Source organism: Salmo trutta, chromosome 5, assembly GCF_901001165.1.
Source record: "Salmo trutta chromosome 5, fSalTru1.1, whole genome shotgun sequence".
In the NCBI taxonomy this organism is placed as follows: Eukaryota; Metazoa; Chordata; class Actinopteri; order Salmoniformes; family Salmonidae; genus Salmo; species Salmo trutta.
The window spans coordinates 31,814,167-31,834,292 of record NC_042961.1 but is presented as its reverse complement, the minus strand read 5'-3'; the positions used below and the strand labels follow the sequence as shown (position 1 = coordinate 31,834,292).

At 40.9% G+C, this 20,126-nt stretch overlaps 1 protein-coding gene across 3 annotated transcripts in view; it reads right to left on the bottom strand.

The window, feature by feature from the left end:
- Window positions 1-2,372, bottom strand: part of ate1 (arginyltransferase 1) — a 226,021-nt gene extending 223,649 nt beyond the window's left edge. For 2 of the 3 annotated variants that reach the window (XM_029753413.1, XM_029753415.1), the window contains exon 1: window positions 2,204-2,372. In XM_029753413.1, the coding sequence (XP_029609273.1) occupies window positions 2,204-2,303 (100 nt within the window). In that variant the 5' untranslated portion in view covers window positions 2,304-2,372. The remainder of the gene's footprint in view (window positions 1-2,203) is intronic. The other variant, XM_029753414.1, reaches the window with a different exon arrangement.
- Between the last annotated feature and the right edge of the window lie 17,754 nt (window positions 2,373-20,126).

Sequence of the window (20,126 nt, the reverse complement as noted above, 5' to 3'; positions counted from 1 at the left end):
CTGACATAATCTAATGTTTTGCTTTCGTTGTAAAGCCTTTTGAAATCGGACAGTGTGGTTAGATTAACGAGAGTCTTGTCTTTAAAATAGCTGTAAAATAGTCATATGTTTGAGAAATTGAAGTAATAGCATTTCAAAGGTTTTGAAAATCGCTCCACAGGATTCAACTGGCTGTTACATAGGTGGGACGAATTCGTCCCGCCGGTCCCATAGAGGTTAAGACACTGATGCCCTTTGCAACCACGTACCTATGTGAGAGTAGATTCTCAGCCCTCACTAGCATAAACTAAATACAGGCATAGACTGTGTAAAATGATTTAAGACAGACTCTCTCCAATACAACATTGCAGAGTAATGTGCACCCTTTCAAGCACACCCTTCTCATTAAACCTGGTGGTGAGTTATGAGAAAAAAAAGGTCTTATATGTAAGATGGTTAAATAAAGAGATGTATTATTATTATGCCATGGTCCTACAAGAGCTCTTTGTGACTTCCCACAGTTTTGACAAAAACTCACATACATTCTTATGTTTAATAAATGTATCGTATAGTGGGGGTGTGTGTAGCAGGCTTACAATGATGGCAAAAAAATAACATTTGAGAGTGCACTGACCCTGGTGCTAGAGGGGGTACGCAGCTGGAGGTTGAATGTTTGGAGTACAGGACTATAAAAAGTTTGGGAACCACTGGTGTAGAGAATCACTGCACCATTTAACCGCTGTGAAATATATTTTCCATAAACAAAAATATTGTATTTTCTGCTGGTGTACAAAACCAAAACGCAAAAACGAAACTTAAGAACAGGAAGCATCGAAATAGCACACAGAACTAATCTACCACTTCTTAGACTTGCTTCCAATGAGAAATCTATAAACTCACATTTCTATATGAATTTGTTTGGGGCGTCCAAGAAGTTACTTATTGCAGCATACACATTGTTGGATTACATCATGAAGCAAACTTTGTTTTTTATAACAGAGCATTTTCTAAATTCAACAGACCCCCTCCAACTGGACACGGTTGGTCAATAATCTTCTGTGCTACACCAAACAAGGCCTAACCTGTTAGTCCCAGTATAATGGATACCACATTTTGGGGGTTAAATCACATCATTTGGTATTACAATCTCAGCTTGTGCTCGCTGTTTAGTGACTTGGCCTGCTATGCTTAGAGAAACCTCTAAAATCTCTTTAACTCAGAATCCTGTGTAACCCAAGGTGTTGTGTGCAACCACGGCACTAATGTGAAAGGGGATAACTAGTGCACAACTGAATGCATTTAACTGAAATGTGTGTGTACCTTAATTGACATCGAACTCATCTGCGTACAGGGCGCGTTATTGTTGGGTGTTAGCTGCCTTGCTCAAGTGCAAAACGGCTGATTTAATGACAAACAGATACACTTACATTAGACCCCACACAACATTCCTGTCTGTGGGGGACAAAAAGAAGAAAAAAAAACTTCGTTGAACCCTCCCTGACCTAAAAAGACTTCCAGCTCAGAGCTCACCCACTGATTTGGCACCTAGCTAAGCCTCTCCTTCCTGACAGCGTTGACAGGCCATGTGATGGGGTAACTGCATGCTGTACTGTACACATGAACATGAAGGGCAGGAGCAGCAAATCCTAAATCTTGTTCGGCAAATTCAGATTATAGAGAATGAACTAAAAACACAGGCTCCCTAACTTAGGCCTAACTAGTTAGCAACCTGTATGAAAAGTTGTTCAAGCTAGCTAGTTAGCTGCAGTGATGATTTTTATAACGTTTAAGGACTGGGGCAGTCCCACTCATGTATTTTGTTCTCCTTTTTGGATACAGACATTGACTTCACATCGTTAGTTAGGCCTAACTAACGAATAGGCTATAATGTTGAAGTGTGGTCAGCTGTCAAAGCAGCAAAGGCATCACAGTGCTACCGATAGCTAGCAAGCTCATGCTAGCAAGGTTAGCTTGGTGTGCTTGACTACCTAGCTAACGTTACCAACTTGTTTATTAAATATGTCAAATAACATGCTAAATATTTAAATTCGGTAACGTTAGCTATGTATGGCTAGTAACAATTATTTGACGGCTTGCTAACTAGCAAACTGACTGCTGTTGGAAAATGACTGGCTAACGTTAGCCAGCGTCAACGACGAGGCCTTTACGAAGCGAAGGACAGTACAATAAAGTTGACCCAGCGAATTTACAAATCAAATCTTACCATGAGAGAAGTTCCCCTGCTCATTTTTACAATAACCACAGCGGTAGCCGTCATCTCCCCCGAAATATTCCACTATCGTGCAGGAGCTACCTGCTGCCATATTAATTTTCTTCTTCCTGGTGATAGATTATTCGCGAACGAACGGCTCTTTATGAATGGATCTTTTTGGTGAACGTTGGGAACCGAATCGTGAAAGAGCTGGCTCCGTGATTTGCATACTGCGGTTTAGTGAGCGCAAAACTGTTTTTCGGCAGATAAATTGCTAAATAAGTATATAAAGAGGGTGAACAATACATAGTGGGAAGAGCGCGTCAATCTGGTCCACTTTTTTTTGTTCAAAAAACACAATTTGCTGGCCATCTAATAATTTTGCCAGGTACAAATTTATTTTAATGTCGATTTCACGTTTACATTCATTTTGGGCTTTACATTTAGATCATAATTGTTTAGGGTTATAGGTCGATCTTTGAGTATTTTCAACGAAGAGCCGTTTGGGAGCCAAATGGGCCGGCTCTTTTACGTGAACAGAGCCAAAATAGCCGGAGCCACAAAAATACTATATAAGGCCATCACTACTACTTCTTCTATAAATTTGTATTGTCGGATCTCAATCAACTGAAAGGTGCATACATCCCCACATTCTGTCCCTATACATCTATTTCTCTCATCTAGCCCTTTGTTTATGCCCACTGTTCTGGAGTGTGAATTCATTACACTTTGTGACACCAAAAGCGAAGAGAAAAAGATGGAGAAAAGGGAAGAAAAATGGTCCTATCAACTGACCCTACACCTATTAAAACCTCACCACTATTCCACTACCTGACCCTATCTGCTCCTAAACCAGACCTGCAGCCTGGGAAGACGGGACACTATCATTCAACACACCTTGTAACACTTCTGCAGTAAAATCTAGTACACCCAAGTACATTTCTGTAGTTTCCACCACATCATACACTACCAGTCAAAGGTTTTAGAACATCGACTCATTCAAGGGTTTTTCTTTATTTTACTATTTTCTACATTGTAGAATAATAGTGAAGACTTCAAAATTATGAAATAACACATGGAATCATGTAGTAACCAAAAAAGTGTTAAACAAATCAAAATATATTTTATATTTGAGATTCTTCAAATAGCCACCCTTTGCCTTGATGACAGCTTTGCACACTCTTGGCATTCTCTCAACCTGACTACCTGTAGCTGTTTGTCGCAACACTGTCTTGCTGTTTTCCTCATAATATATAAAAAATAAAGTTATCAAGGTTATGACATTATTTGCGTTAATATGTTAATACTTACTCTTTCCTCCAAACTGCTGTCCCTCTTCCACATTGTCAATCTCTGAAATCAATCATTCCCAACAAAGGACTTTGAGGAAGGATGAAAAGATGAAACTGAGTAGACCTTTCCAAGAAGGAATCTCCACCATATTTTTTACACTACTCTTTTATCTTTACAATATATGTGGTAAGTGTACATTTCTATTTACATAAGTGAGGGAAGTGTACAATGCAAATAGCTTATATAGTTATGGTCATGACCATAGGCTGAATCTTTAGGAGCTGTTGGTCTTACATAATAGTTTGTGCCTGTTACATTAAAAAAACTAGAGTCGATTGACATACTGGTGAGTCATCTAAGTTACATAACAAAAAAATGCCCATCAAAATCTGTCAGTTTAAACGAGAGATACATATCTGTTTTTTTTTGCATTGGATGCGTCTCAATCCACCGCATCCTCCAGTGTCACACTTCCGCATCTGCGGTGAAAGGTGGCAGAGCTAGAGCGGTGTTTGTCAGATCCCGAAAATTGGGCTTCTCACGAAAATGCCTGTAGCGTCCAAACAGTTTGATCTAAAATCTCTATGGAAAGGAACATGATGGTGTTCTTCATTTTGCTCCACGACCCCCACAAGTGTCAGGGGACTCGTCTGAAGTCAGTACCATCTGTTTGTAGCGTTCAAACCATTCGGGCTACAAACAAATGTGACCCCACTGCGGAAAGGGGAGATTCTCACAAACACGATGGTTGACAACCACAAGTGTCACAGGACTCATCTGAAGGTTACCGGTACCTGTTTAAAAAATGAATGGAAGAATGAAGGTAGTTTTGTGCCTACCCCAACAAACGGGTTAAATATGTGTAAAATATTTATAGATATTTCCTGAGCTTACTTGAATCTCTCAGATATAGCACAGACACTTAAAAGCCTTGTTTCTTATGATTTATTTTTTGACTGTCTTTTTTGCCATTATGAATGTGTTATTCATATAACATTTTAATTTTTTTTTTACATTTAAGTCATTTAGCAGACGCTCTTATCCAGAGCGACTTAAAATTGGTGCATTCACCTTAAGATATCCAGTGGAACAACCACTTTACAATAGTGCATCTAAATCTTTTGGGGGGGGGGGGGTTAGAAGGATTACTTTATCCTATCCCAGGTATTCCTTAAAGAGGTGGGGTTTCAGGTGTCTCCGGAAGGTGGTGATTGACTCCGCTGTCCTGGCGTCGTGAGGGAGCTTGTTCCACCATTGGGGTGCCAGAGCAGCGAACAGTTTTGACTGGGCTGAGCGGGAACTGTGCTTCCTCAGAGGTAGGGAGGCGAGCAGGCCAGAGGTGGATGAACGCAGTGCCCTTGTTTGGGTGTAGGGCCTGATCAGAGCCTGAAGGTACGGAGGTGCCGTTCCCCTCACAGCTCCGTAGGCAAGCACCATGGACTTGTAGCGGATGCGAGCTTCAACTGGAAGCCAGTGGAGAGAGCGGAGGAGCGGGGTGACGTGAGAGAACTTGGGAAGGTTGAACACCAGACGGGCTGCGGCGTTCTGGATGAGTTGTAGGGGTTTAATGGCACAGGCAGGGAGCCCAGCCAACAGCGAGTTGCAGTAATCCAGACGGGAGATGACAAGTGCCTGGACTAGGACCTGCGCCGCTTCCTGTGTGAGGCAGGGTCGTACTCTGCGAATGTTGTAGAGCATGAACCTACAGGATCGGGTCACCGCCTTGATGTTAGTGGAGAACGACAGGGTGTTGTCCAGGGTCACGCCAAGGTTCTTAGCACTCTGGGAGGAGGACACAAGGGAGTTGTCAACCGTGATGATGAGATCATGGAACGGGCAGTCCTTCCCCGGGAGGAGGAGCAGCTCCGTCTTGCCGAGGTTCAGCTTGAGGTGGTGAGCCGTCATCCACACTGATATGTCTGCCAGACATGCAAAGATGCGATTCGCCACCTGGTTATCAGAAGGGGGAAAGGATATAACACATTCATATAGTAGTAAAGGCCAAATTCAATATTTTATCATTAAAACCAAATATATATTTTGTTTTGATACCTAAAGGGGTCCTAAAATTCAAAATCAAATCGCTAAATGATCCATAGTATGACCATCTTAAAACAATTCCATATTTCAGCTTAGCACCCCCCCATCCAACCGCTTAGACTTACAGGGGTTAAATGTTATATTCGTTTTATGGTCTTTTTGGTGTGCATTGCATTACAGGAAGACCTCTCACCACACAATAGATTATGCTACACTGCTATGTCTCCAAAATGTGCACATGTAGAGCTACAAATCGTTGTTGACGCCCGCCAACAAGAGCTCCATGATGGGCTCCCTGTCCGAAGCATATGGCTATGTGTCTTACCTGAGAGAGAAGGGCGGTGCACCACTCACCTCCAGCCAGATGAGGGCACCGTACATTGGAGCTCTGTTAACCATCAGGAGTCTCCAGGCCCTTTATGAGTATCTTGTCAAGCCCCAGCATCAACTGGTCAAGCTCAACCCCCTACAGCCCAAGCTTCAACCACAAGGTGCTAGCAATAATATCATAACAACCTGCAAGCTTGTATGGAATACACACAAAATGTTAAAATGCAATAGCTAAAGGATTTATGCATTAAAACGTCCGTTCGGCTGGCTGGGACATGGGCCGAATGAAGCGCAGATTGAGCAATGTCTGTTGTCCCCTCCAGAGATTGGACAGTTTGATGAACTGAGCTGGTGATCCTTCTTCTCTGTGCCTGGGGGCATAGTGTCCATCAACAGGGCACAGATATCATCAGCCTGAGGAAGGAGGAGAATATCGAGGGAGAGTTACTGGGTGATAAGGGGTTTCCCTAGCCATGTGTGTCAAAATATATTAGATGGGAATTATTGTGACCAGACTACATCATTTTAAGTCAAACACTTGTGCAATTAGAGAGATACAGCATAACACATGCATACATTCACTATGTTTATCTTCTGAGCTGCCTTGTGGAGATGGTTGAAGGCCCACTTGTCTGTGGCTTTCACATGGCATGGGACTTTATCAGGAGGGCTGTAGAGGAGAGACAGAGAGAAGTGACAGAAGAGACAGGAGAGGAGTGACAGAGAGGAGAGGAGCGAGAGAGACAGAGAACATTATTTAAAATCCTAATGAGAAGACTGATGACATCCACGCTAATATATATGTAGACTTTCCACCAGGCCTCTTTCATCACACTGTGGGTGATGTTATTTTATGTGATGTAAGGTTTTCTGTAAGGCTTTGTAAATTAAACGATGCATACAATGCCTTCTAAAGCCTAATGACATCCAAGCTGTTACATTGGCCACACAATGTGTTTTGTAAGCATTGTCTATGTCTATGTAAAAATCTTATAGCAATCCATACAGCATGTGAAACGTCTTCAAAGGCCTAATGTAAACTTTTTTCATCTTCATCCCGTATGAGGCTGCGTTGTGCAGGGAGATGATGCCTCCTTTGAGGCCTCCTTTGACCTGAGCGTTGTCTTCAGCCCCGTGGTCCTGGATGTCCGTGTCTCCCTCCTTCACCATGTTCAAAGATATGTTACCATCACAGTTCTTCTTGGTGGGGATACACACAGACAGATAGTCATTAAAATGTATGAGAAGCATTTTACGTAAAAAGTTATCGTTCTATATGTTGTGGTACTGAATATAAAAAAAGCATCCTAGTAGCCTTCCATAAATCAAACGCAATTATTTTGGAAGAGCCAATATGAAAGGCACAGTAAGGAAGACTGACCTTGAGCATCAGGAGATATCTTGGCTATTTGCCCTTGGCTGTAGCCTCAAAGAGAGGGGTGAAATTCCACAGGTCAGCTACGTTGACCAATGCTCTGTTTCTCACCAGCAGCTCAAGCGACCTCATAGTGACCGTAGGACCAGACACACAGGGACACTATAACACTGAACATTTCATTTACTCTATGTATTTAGTGCAAAACAAAATGTAGTATAAAAGATGTATTCAATCAATGAACTAAAGCCAACTCAAAGAGAGTAGGGCCAGACTGGTAGTAGGGTGTACTAGTCACACAACACATAGCCAAATGTAGAGTAAAATATATTTAAAAAAAATCTTTGCATTTAACCAATATGCTGTACTACTGTAAAATAGATTTTCTGCACAGTTTGTCTGTCTCGGATCCTCTCTGCTCAGCAAAGGTGTGGGAACTTTGCTTGGTGATGTCAGCAGCCTGAAGCTCCTCTGTATTCAGCTAGGCTCTAGGAGCCAAGGAGTCTCTAGGAGCTCTGGTGACAGGTGACCTGTAACACACAAGACAAATAGGATAAATAGCATGTGATTAACAACATTAGCTGTCACACTATAATGAAAGCATTTGAAAAGTCCATACCTGTTTACGTGAGTAGCTAGTGGAGTGTGAAGAGTTGTCTTTCTCGAAGCAGTGGTGGCAGCGTTGCTTCAGGGGTCAGGAGACTGGAAAACACAGGAGGACCTCAGGTAAGTAGCAGGTGAACATAAATGGTAAATGACACTCATGCCTATGAAGAAGTGTGGAAAAAATCTTCGGTCAGTGTCCTGCTATTGTTTTGCTGCCTCTATCCTTATTGCAGATAAGATAACCAGCCAATTACAGGCCAACAGGTGGATTCCACACTGCGTCCGAGTTATGTTCCCTGCATATAACGAAAACTACCAAAACGTACAATAACTTCTCACTCTGTCATGTTGAATAGTTATGTTGCAGCTGCGAGTCTGCGACACCTGGATCCATAAGTAAGTAGTCCTGCAGAAGGAAGAGGGAAAGGGCACACAGACACAGGTGGTATCTGAGCATTTTAAAGAAATTATAAATAAACGGCCTGTCTTGGTTTGAAGCTACTTTAAAGTGGTTTCACCACTTTAAGGTACAGGCCACGAGTGGGTTGTTAGTAGACAAAGACAATGTTAGTTAAGAGCATAAATGCGGTGGAACACAATTGTACACCCTCCCCTCTAATAGAATTAACTCAAACTAATGTTTACGACCACAAATAATAATAATTGTAGTGGTGTGGTAGTGGTGTGTGTTTTTAATCGTGGACATCGACTTTGCCACTTCAGCATGCTTTTGTGGCATAGTTGATGCCAAGCAGGGCTACGGGCCAGAAGGTTGAGGGTTCACCAACCACCACGGATGAGCTAACTCTCCTGTTTAATTTACACTATGATCAGAGCCGGCTGCAGACAATGATCAGCTAGGTGGAAATCTGATTTTCACCAATTTGATGCCATATTAATAATTATATAAAATAGATGCAACGAATTTTCCACCAACAGGTTTCTGGGCCAAAGCACAACACAACCAAGAAAAAAGAACATACAGAGTTTGGGCACTTCAAAACATTGGTTTGCGTTTTCAACACCACAATAAATAGACTGTCAATCTCGACAAACAGAAAATACATCCCTCTCTACCTTGTAGGCCTACCCAGTATCGAAGGCTTAGCTTGACAATCTCCGAATGTCATAACATTTTCGGGTGTTTTGTAACAGATGTCTCTTTTCATTCATCAAATGGCCGCTGCACAGTCTGGATTCAGACAGTGCAAAGAGTTTTAAGGGATTGCGCAATAAAGTCTGTGAATTATTTACATTTACATTTTAGTCATTTAGCAGACGCTCTTATCCAGAGCGACTTACAGTAGTGAATGCATACATTTTTTTTGTACTGCCCCCCGTGGGAATCGAACCCACAACCCTGGCATATTTCTATTGTGGTGCCTATTTTCTATTCATATGTGTCATGACTCCCACCAAAGGTGGCGCCCCCTCCTGCTCGGGTAGCGCTCGGCGGTCGTCGTCACCGGCCTACTAGCTGCCACTGATTCCTTTTTTGTTTTCCCCCTTTCTGTTATTGTTTGCACCTGTCCGTAGTTGGGTTGATTAGCGGGGCTATATGAGCTAGCTGGCTCTTTGTGCGGGATTGTTTCTCTGTTGTTTGCTTGTGTACACGCTGATTGTGTTTTTGCGCTACTGTGTGGTTTTTGAGCCGACTGTGTTTTCCCCTGTGTTTGGGGCACTTTGTTTTGTGTGCGCTCTCATCGCTGTTTGGGGTGGCTTGTGTTTTCGCCATTTGGCTCATTAAAAGCCACTATCCTGTATCGCTGCTTCCTGCGTTTGATTCCTTTCCCACTACGCCCGAGCATTACAATATGCCTTGACTTATTCCAAATGTTGTTGTGTTACAGCCTGAATTCAAAATGGATTAAATAGATTTTCTCTCACCATCTACAAACAATACCCCATAATGACAAAGTGAAAACATGCTTTTAGAAATGTTTTCCAATTTATTGAAAATGAAATACAGAAATATCTAATTTACATAAATATTCACATCACGAGTCAATACTTTGTAGAAGCACCGTTGGCGGCGATTATAGCTTTGAGTCATCTTGGGTATGTCTGTATCAGCTTTGTACATCTGGATTTTGAGATTTTCTCTCATTCTTCTTAGCAGATTTTCTCAATCTCTGTTAAGTTAGATAGGAAGCGGTGGTGAATAGCAATCTTAATGTTTTTCCAAAGTGTTTCAATGGGATGCAAGTTTGGGATTTGGCTGGACCACTCAAGGACTTTCACATTCTTGTTCTGAAGCCATTCTAGTGTTTCTTCAGCTGTATGTTTGGGGTCATTGTCCTGTTGGAACATAAATCTTTGCCCCCAGTCTAAGGTAATTTGCACTCTGAAGCAGGTTCTCATCAAGGTTTTGCCTGTATTTGGCTCCAATCTTTGTTTCCTCTATCCTTACCAGTCTCCCAGTCCCTGCCGCATCCCCATAGCATGATGCTGCCACCACCATGCTTCACGGTAGGGATGGTGTTAGATGGGTGATTAGCTGTGCCTGGACTTCTCCAGACATAGTGATTTGCGTTCAGTCCAAAGAGTTACATTTTTGTCTCATCAGAATATTTTACATTATAATTTCAGTCTTTCATGTGCCTTTTTGCAAATTCCAGGTGTGCTGTCATGTGCCTTTTTGTCAAGAGTGGCTTCCATCTGGCCACTCTCCCATGAAGCCCAGATTAGCAAAGTGGGGTAGAGACTGTCGTCCTTCTGGCAGGTTCTCCCATTTTAGCCAGGGGACTCTGTAGTTCTGTAGGGGTCATTGGGTTCTTGGTCACCTCCCTGACCAAGGTCCTTCATGCCCAGTTGCTCACTTTGGTCAGATGGCAGAGTCTGGGTAGTTCCATATGTTTCCCAATCATAGAGACCACTGTGCTCTTGGAAACATTCAACACTCTAGAAATAGTTTTATACCCTTCCCTGGATATATGCCTCATCACAATCCTATCACGGAGACCTACGGACAGTTCCTTGATATTCATGATATAGTTTCTGCGCTGATATGCAGTATCAACTGTGGGACCTTATATACAGTGCATTCAGAAAGTATTCAGACCTCCTGACCTTTTCCAAATTTTGTTACATTACAGCCTGATTAAATAGTTTTTCCCCCCTCATATATCTACACACAATACCCCATAATGACAAAGCAAAAACAGGATTTTAGAATTTATAAATGTATTAAAAATCACATTTACATTTACATACAGTACCAGTCAAAAGTTTGGACACCTATTCATTCAAGGGTTTTACTTTATTTTTAATATGTTCTACAGAATAACAGTGAAGACATCAAAAATATGAAATAACACATATGGAATCAAGTAGTAACAAAAAAGTATTACATCTAAACATATATATAAATAAAAGTAGCCACCCTTTGCCTTGATGAGAGCTTTGCACTCTCTTGGCATTCTCTCAACCAGCTTCACCAGGAATACTTTTCCAACAATCTTCAAGGAGTTCCCACATATGCTGAGCACTTGTTGGCTGCTTTTCCTTCACTCTGCGGTCCAACTCATCCCAAACCATCTCAATTGGGTTGAGCTCGGGTGATTGAGGAGGCCAGGTCATCTGATGCAGCACTCCATCACTCTCCTTCTTGGTCAAATAGTCCTTACACAGCCTGGAGGTGTGTTGGGTCATTGACCTGTTGAAAAACAAACGACAATCACACTAAGCACAAACCAGATGGGATCAAATCAAATTTATTGGTCACATACACATGGTTAGCAGATGTTAATGCGAGTGTAGCCAAATGCTTGTGGATGGCGTATCACTGCAGAATGCTGTGGTAGCCATGCTGGTTAAGTGTGCCTTGAATTCTAAATAAATCACTGTCAGTGTAACTTCATGCTTCACAGTGTAAACAACACATAGAGAGACCATCCGTTCACCAACTCTGCGTATCACAAAGATACAGTGGTTGGAACCAAACATCTCAAATTTGGACTCATCAGACCAAAGGACAGATTTCCACCGGTCTAATGTCCATTGCTTGTGTTTCTTGGCCCAAGCAAGTCTCTTCTTCTTATTGGTGTCCTTTAGTAGTGGTTTCTTTGCAGAAATTTGACCATGAAGGCCTGATTCCCTCAGTCTCCTCTGAACAATTGATGTTGAGATGTGTCTGTTACTTCAACTCTGTGAAGCATTTATTTGGGGTGCAATTTCTGAGGCTGGTAACTCTAATGAACTTATCCTCTGCAGCAGAGGTAACTCTGGGTCTTCCTTTCCTGTGGCGGTCTTCATGAGAGCCAGTTTCATCATAGTGCTTGATGGTTTTTGCAACTTTCAAAGTTCTTGAAATGTTCCGTATTCACTGACCTTCATGTCTTAAAGTAATGATGGACTGTTGTTTCTCTTCGCTTAATTGAGCTGTGCTTACCCTAATATGGACTTGGTCTTTTACCAAATAGGGCTATCTTCTGTATACCACCCCTACCTTGTCACAACACAACTGATTGGCTCACACACATTAAGAAGGAAAGAAATTCCACAAATGTACTTTTAACAAGGCACACCTGTTAAAACCTGTTAGGGACAGACGTTCCGCTAGCGGAACGCCTCACCAATATCCAATAGTATAACGTGGCGCGAAATACAAACACCTAAAAAATGCTATAACTTCAATTTCTCAAACATATGACTATTTTACACCATTTTAAAGATAAGACTCTCGTTAACCTGTTGGGGATAGGGGGCAGTATTTGCACGGCGGATAGAAAACGTACCCGATTTAATCTGGTTACTACTCCTGCCCAGTAACTAGAATATGCATATAATTATTGGCTTTGGATAGAAAACACCCTAAAGTTTCTAAAACTGTTTGAATGGTGTCTGTGAGTATAACAGAACTCATATGGCAGGCAAAAACCTGAGAAGATTCAAAAAAATTGATTTTAAACAGCGGTTGACATGCTTCGAAGTACAGTAATGGAATATTTAGACATTTTTTGTCACGAAATGCGTCGTGCTCTTCACCCTTCTTTACCCTTTCGGATAGTGTCTTGAAAGCACGAACAAAACGCCGCTGTTTGGATATAACTATGGATTATTTGGGACCAAACCAACATTTGTTATTGAAGTAGAAGTACTGGGAGTGCATTCTGACGAAGAACACCAAAGGTAATAACATTTTTCTTATAGTAAATCTGACTTTGGTGAGTGCTAAACTTGCTGGGTGTCTAAATAGCTAGCCCTGTGATGCCGGGCTATCTACTTAGAATATTGCAAAATGTGCTTTCACCGAAAAGCTATTTTAAAATCGGACATATCGAGTGCATAGAGGAGTTCTGTATCTATAATTCTTAAAACAATTGTTATACTTTTTGTGAACGTTTATCGTGAGTAATTTAGTACATTTTTAGTATATTCCCCGGAAGTTTGCGGGGGGGGGTATGCTAGTTCTGAACGTCACATGCTAATGTAAAAAGCTGTTTTTTGATATAAATATGAACTTGATTGAACAAAACATGCATGTATTGTATAACATAATGTCCTAGGTGTGTCATCTGATGAAGATCATCAAAGGTTAGTGCTGCATTTAGCTGTCTTCTGGGTTTTTGTGACATTATATGCTAGCTTGAAAAATGGGTGTCTGATTATTTCTGGCTGGGTACTCTGCTGACATAATCGAATGTTTTGCTTTCGTTGTAAAGCCTTTTTGAAATCGGACAGTGTGGTTAGATTAACGAGAGTCTTGTCTTTAAAATGGTGTAAAATAGTCATATGTTTGAGAAATTGAAGTAATAGCATTTCTAAGGTATTTGAATAACGCGCCACAGGATTCCACTGGCTGTTACGTAGGTGGGACGATAGAGAGGTTAATCTAACCACACTGTCTGATTTCAAAAAGGCTTCACAGCGAAAGCAAAACATTAGATTATGTCAGGAGAGTACCCTCCCAAAAATAATCACACAGCCATTTTCAAAGCAAGCATATATGTCACAAAAACTAAAACCACAGCTAAATGCAGCACTAACTCTTGATGATCTTCATCAGATTAAACTACATCTTTAATACTTAAGATACTTTTGCAAAAGTTCTTGACCTTCAATAATGCACTTCCATGCAGGAAGTGCCCTGTCTGACAATTTGTTGTCCTTCTGTTGCATCTCTATTGAAAATACAGCATCTGTGCTGTTACATGACACTTTCTAAGGCTTCCATTGGCTCTCTAAAGCGTTCAGAAAGTGGAATGACGTGTCTCCTGTGTCGGGGCAAAGTACAGCAGCAGAGTTTGTAAGTGGCCTGCCTGGGAACAGTGAGACTGAGATGCGCGTTCATGAGACTTCTCCATTTTTTTCTTTCAGTCTTTGAATGAATACAACGTCGCCCGGTTGGAATAATATCGCCATTTTACGACAACAATCGCATAAAAATTGATTTTAAACAGCGTTTGACATGCTTCGAAGTACGGTAATGGAATATTTTGAAATGTTTTGTCACGAAATGCGCCCGCGCGTCATCCTTCGGATACTGACCTCAACGCACGAACAAAACGGAGCTATTTCAATATAACTATGGATTATTTTGAACAAAAATAACATTTGTTATTGAAGTAGAAGTCCTGGGAGTGCATTCTGACGAAGAACAGCAAAGGTAATCCAATTTTTCTTATAGTAAATCTGAGTTTGGTGAGGGCCAAACTTGGTGGGTGTCAAATTAGCTAGCCGTGCTGGCCGGGCTATCTACTCAGAATATTGCAATATGTGCTTTCACTGAAAAGCTATTTTAAAATCTGACACCGCGATTGCATAAAGGAGTTCTGTATCTATAATTCTTAAAATAATTGTTATGTATTTTGTGAACGTTAATCGTGAGTAATTAAATAAATTCACCGGAAGTTTGCGGTGGGTATGCTAGTTCTGAACATCACATGCTAATGTAAAAAGCTGAGTTTTGATATAAATATAAACTTGATTGAACAAAACATGCATGTATTGTATAACATAATGTCCTAGGAGTGTCATCTGATGAAGATCATCAAAGGTTAGTGCTGCGTTTAGCTGTGGTTTTGGTTTTTGTGACATATATGCATGCTTTGAAAATTGCTGTGTGATTATTTTTGGCAGGGTACTCTCCTGACATAATCTAATGTTTTGCTTTCGCTGTAAAGCCTTTTTGAAATTGGACAGTGTGGTTAGATTAACGAGAGTCTTGTCTTTAAAATGGTGTAAAATAGTCATATGTTTGAGAAATTGAAGTTATAGCATTTATGAGGTATTTGTATTTCGCGCCACATGATTCCACTGGCTGTTGACGTCCCACCTTGCCCAGGGAGGTTAATCATTTTTGTTATGTTAAAATGATTTGTGATCATGATTGTTAACTGGCCCTAATAGATGTTTGTGACTTGTTTTTTATTTTTATGGTCACGTTTGGTGTCAGTACAGGTCCTCAGAACATCCTCCTGTTTGTGTTATCTGTGTCTTCTCTTGCCACAGACACTTTGAAAAATAAATATGATGTACAGTTCGGTACTTCATGTTCTGTATCATGTTTGTTTCATAATCATGGTAAAGCAAATATATGGACGCCTTGATTTACAGATTTATTTGGTTTATTTGTTGGTATGTATTATTATTGTGATTATATCACAATGTGATTGCTCTAACTTGATTTACTTGTAGTGAACATCAAAAACACCAGCATTGAATTGCCACACACTTCAAACATCAACTGCTATAATTTCATTATATTCTAAACACTGTGTGGTTGAAAAATGTATAGTCTGGAGACAGTTAGTATAGATCATATGTCAATGCAATAGGTCAAAAATGAGAAGATTACAAGAAAGGGGCTCTGGGATTGTTTACTTTAGATGGTGCTTATTCCGCTTGATGGGACGATATCATCTGATATGTCATCTGATATGTATGATTCTGTATACGCAAGGTTTTATCAAGATGCAGTAAACTCGATTAAGATGAACAATTCTCTGGACTGACTAAGATGTAGCAAAGTGAAAACGAAGTAATTTTTGGTTCTTCCAGGACTGGTCAATGTCCAGACCAAGTTTACCAATGATTCTGTATCTCTCCCTTTGAAAGGCTTCCTAAGGCAGGTGCCTTAGGAGAGCAGTTATTGAGACTGTGTACTATACAGTATAAAGGTATCCGGATCCGGCTGTTTAAGGGAGCTCCCAAATTAAGGCCTGGCCATTATGTTTGTTTTCACCCTACATTTTACCACACACGCCAGCACCCACACACAACCCACCCGTTATCAATATTTGTTAGTGGTGTTAATCCTGTGTTTGATTTATTGTGTGTGGTCTTTTTATTTGAGTTCTAGGGAAGAGGGGGACACAAATTTAAATTTCTCAATTTTCTGTTGTCAGAGTTTTTGTTGCACACATGTAAATTATCTTGTTAAGAAATGTACTGAAAAACACGATGTAAACCTGATACACAAAATGTTTGCAATGTCTTTAAATAATGAGTCTGAAGTACAAGGAAAGAAAATATAAAGAAAAACTCACTTAATTGGGTTCAATGACCTCTGACCTCTGACCTCTGTTCTGACTTTCTGGTGAGGTCTGATCAGCCTCACTAGAAAGGCTAGAGACATTGGGTGAGATTTAAATTGAATATGTAACACAGATAATTAGCAAGGAGTTTAGAATTCATCAATAGTCCTATGTGTGATTCGGACCACTAGAAGGACAGATAGAAAGAGCGCTGCCCATGAACAAGGGACACCCATCTCTAGTCTATTTTACTATTACCTTATGGGATTCAATTATTTCCTTATGGATTTATCAAGAGTTGTAATTCAAATTTTATTTGTTATTCTGATTTGTTTCTTTTCATTTACCCGGCAGTGTTGTTGTTTTTTTGGGTGCATGAATCACAATGTGAGTCATGTGTCCAAAGGGTGAATGACCAGTCCAGTGGGGCCCTATAAATAGCGAGCAATTTCTCTGTACTACATCTCATCAGATTGGGTCTGCTGGATGGTCGGGATTTCTCCCAAAGGATTAGCCCTCTGACTCCCTGACCCTGTAGCTCTGCGGTGAGGTCGCCACTGTGATAGGGGAGTATAAGCCAGTTTGCAAAAATGGTTTCAACAGTGTCTTGTTGTTTTCTGACATGTGTCTTAGAAATTTGTATTAATAATATTGGTAGAAGTAATAATTTGTCATACAGTAAATATTTTGTTTGGATTTCCTGAATCAGAAATGCCATAAACTAAACTGTTGTTCTGGTCTGTCCTCTCTCGAGGTTATGGCGAAGGTAACCACAGATCGTATCTAGAAGTAATGGGAAGAGATCATTTGACTGAGAACAGTGTGAACCTCACCCCCTCTACCTCACCCCCTCTAACTGGCTGAAGTAATAGCGACAATGGCATTCACTATGGTCCTTCACTACTTCTACCTGAGACCTGAGTCTGAGCCAGCAACTTGTACACAGCATCCAGTCGAAGCTATCAACTGCTTTTTCTCTCATGCCTTTTCTCTCAGGAGTGCAACATGAGTCCAAGTGGAGCGAGCATAGAGAGAGATCCCGTCCAAACTTCTCTCATGCTGCTGGTGTACTGGTAGGTAAATGGACAAGACATAATGGGCCGTAAAGGACAGTGGCAGCTCAGGTGAGAGATTTGTCTGCTTGGGAAAATCCGATTATTCCCCAGATATTGGAATTGTCACGTCCTGACCAGTAGAGGGAGTATTTGTATTGTAGTTTGGTCAGGACGTGGCAGAAGGGTATTTGTTTCATATGGTTCGGGTTGTGTGTGTTATTAAAGGGGTGTTTGGTTTATGTAGTCTGGGGTTTGAGTATATGTTCTAGTGTTGGTTTTCTATGGTTTTCTAGTCTGTCTATTTCTGTGTGGTTTGTGTGGCTCCCGATCAGGAACAGCTGTACGTCGTTGTTCCTGATTGGGAGTCATATATTAGATGCTTGTTTTCACCTGGGGATTTTGTGGGTAGTTGTCTTTTGCACTGCTAGTTGTCATAGCCTGTGAAACTGTCGTCTGTCGTTCTTTTGTTTTGTTGTTTTGAGGTTCTCTTTATTTAATAAATTATAAAGATGAGCATCCACATTCCCGCTGCATTTTGGTCATCTCTACCCAACGACAACCGTGACAGGAATGGAGACATGATCAAAGGCCATGCACTTTGAACATGTGTAACATTGGGAGGACAAACTGTAAAGCTATCTGAAGAAGAAAATGAAGAAACACCAGAAGAATGAGTGCCGTGAAGGAGGGGTGAGGTCAACCGTGCCCGTAATTGATTTAGGCTTGTCCAAAATTGTTAATTTGGGGTTTCAGGTTGATTGTGGAGATCTGCACACTGCGAAATGTAAGTAATTTAGACTAAGAATGCATTGAGATACCAATTTGTCATTACCATAAATGGGGTCGTGATGAGAAAAGTGAATGCTAGAAATATAAGATGAATATACTGTGTGTTAATGTAAATGTACATTCTGCCAGTGTTGGTGTGTGATAAGTTGAGGGTCTTAAATTCGAGTGATAGAACCAACGTGAAGCATTAAGGACTGTCATTCTAAATTTGGGTTGGACAATTTATAAATAGGTCTAATTATGATTTGGATAAGTGTGGCTTCTAGAGACAGAGTGATGCCGCTAAAATGTGAGGAGAGCCACTTGATTGTAGCTTGGGCTAACCTTGCTCCAATGTCATTCTTATCAAGGTTGGTGTGAAACTTTATGTGTTCTCTCTCTTCCCTGTGAAAGTCAATATGGTTTCTAGGTGGTATTGTTGGAAACTGACACATTTTGTAACTTACTAATTGACTTGAGCAAGTTTTTTGTATGTAGAGCAATTCATGTCTTATGGGTTAGATGGAATGATTTATGTGCAAATGTATTTGTGGCCGGACGCAAAGTACAAAGGGGGCCTGTCTTGGAGACAGAATGTTTCTATAAGGGTGAAATAAGTCCCGAGACCAACGCAGGCTCGGAGTAGTGGCCCAGAAGATGACAATCGTAGAAAGAGTCCTGAGCCAAAGGGACCAACTCAGGCCTGGAGTGGCCCAGACGTCATCATGAAAGGAGAGTCCTGATGGGCCCTCACAATCATGAAGACAATTTGTTCTTATCTAGAGCAGAATTGGTTGCTGACCTGATATCCAAAGAAAAGGACTGTTGAGTGTGTGGGTTGAGTCCGATCTTAATGGATCAAATACTTGCACTGTTGGGTTTGTGGTGACTGCTATGAGAACCCTTCCAAACAATGAAAAGATCCGAAGGCTCTGTTTAAGAGACTACAAACCCCCTGGAATGAGGAGAGATAAGAGGTCTCTAGCTGACATCACTCACACTCAGGCACCTGCCTCCATGTTCTTTGATGTGTTTTTCACTGGGTACGGAGTGCATGTGCCCTAGACCAAATTCATGACATCACTAAACATGTAGAGAAAGTTGTCAATGCTACTTGAAATGCCCTGGAACAACTGAATGGCGAACTAAAATAATTGTGTATATTGGCTTGACAAAACAGAGAAATGAAAACAACATTACAATACATTCATAACAGATTTCACAACATATGAAATGTGTGCCCTCAGGCCTTTACTCTACTACCACGTATGTATAACAGAATCCATGTGTATTTGACTATCTTTTTGGCAGGTGGGGGCACTCGTGCAATCATTGGCGATGAAATGTTGTACTTTTGTCCCAGATCACTCTTCAAATATGCCTGATCTCGCCGAATACATTGCCACTGTTGCTAAGAATAATTCCCCACAACCAAAGTGGACGCTTAAAACTTGGTTGGAATTCTTATTTGGAAGTTGGGGATCCCATATTGCCAAATAGGCTGCAGCGTGTGTTTTTTGCTTAGTTTGCCTAATTGTGTTATTAACATGCTGTGTGTGTGTGTATATTTGATAAATTCACTGCCGTTAATAGAAGTTTAACCTTTATTATGATGATAGTATTACCATACTAATTAGATTGTTTTACCCAGAAAGAAGGGTTTGAAAGTGTTTCTCATTAAATTTGTAACGATTATTATCATATAAGTGATTAAAAGTAGGGAATGTGGAGGATAAATGCATAGTCTGGAGACAGCCTTGAATTGTACATCTTGTCTCATACAATCATTGGTTCCTGTGGGTGCTTGGTAGAGATATGAGTGGGAGACGGTCATGACCCCCTCCTCAGACCTTTTGTCAGAATGTTCTATAAGTTAAGATAGGACCCGGTACCAGACGCATGCAGGAACCAAGCCTATGAACAATGCCTATATACAGTAGCTTGTCTGTGTAAGCAGTATATAAGAACTTAAAGGACTGCCCCGAAAGAGC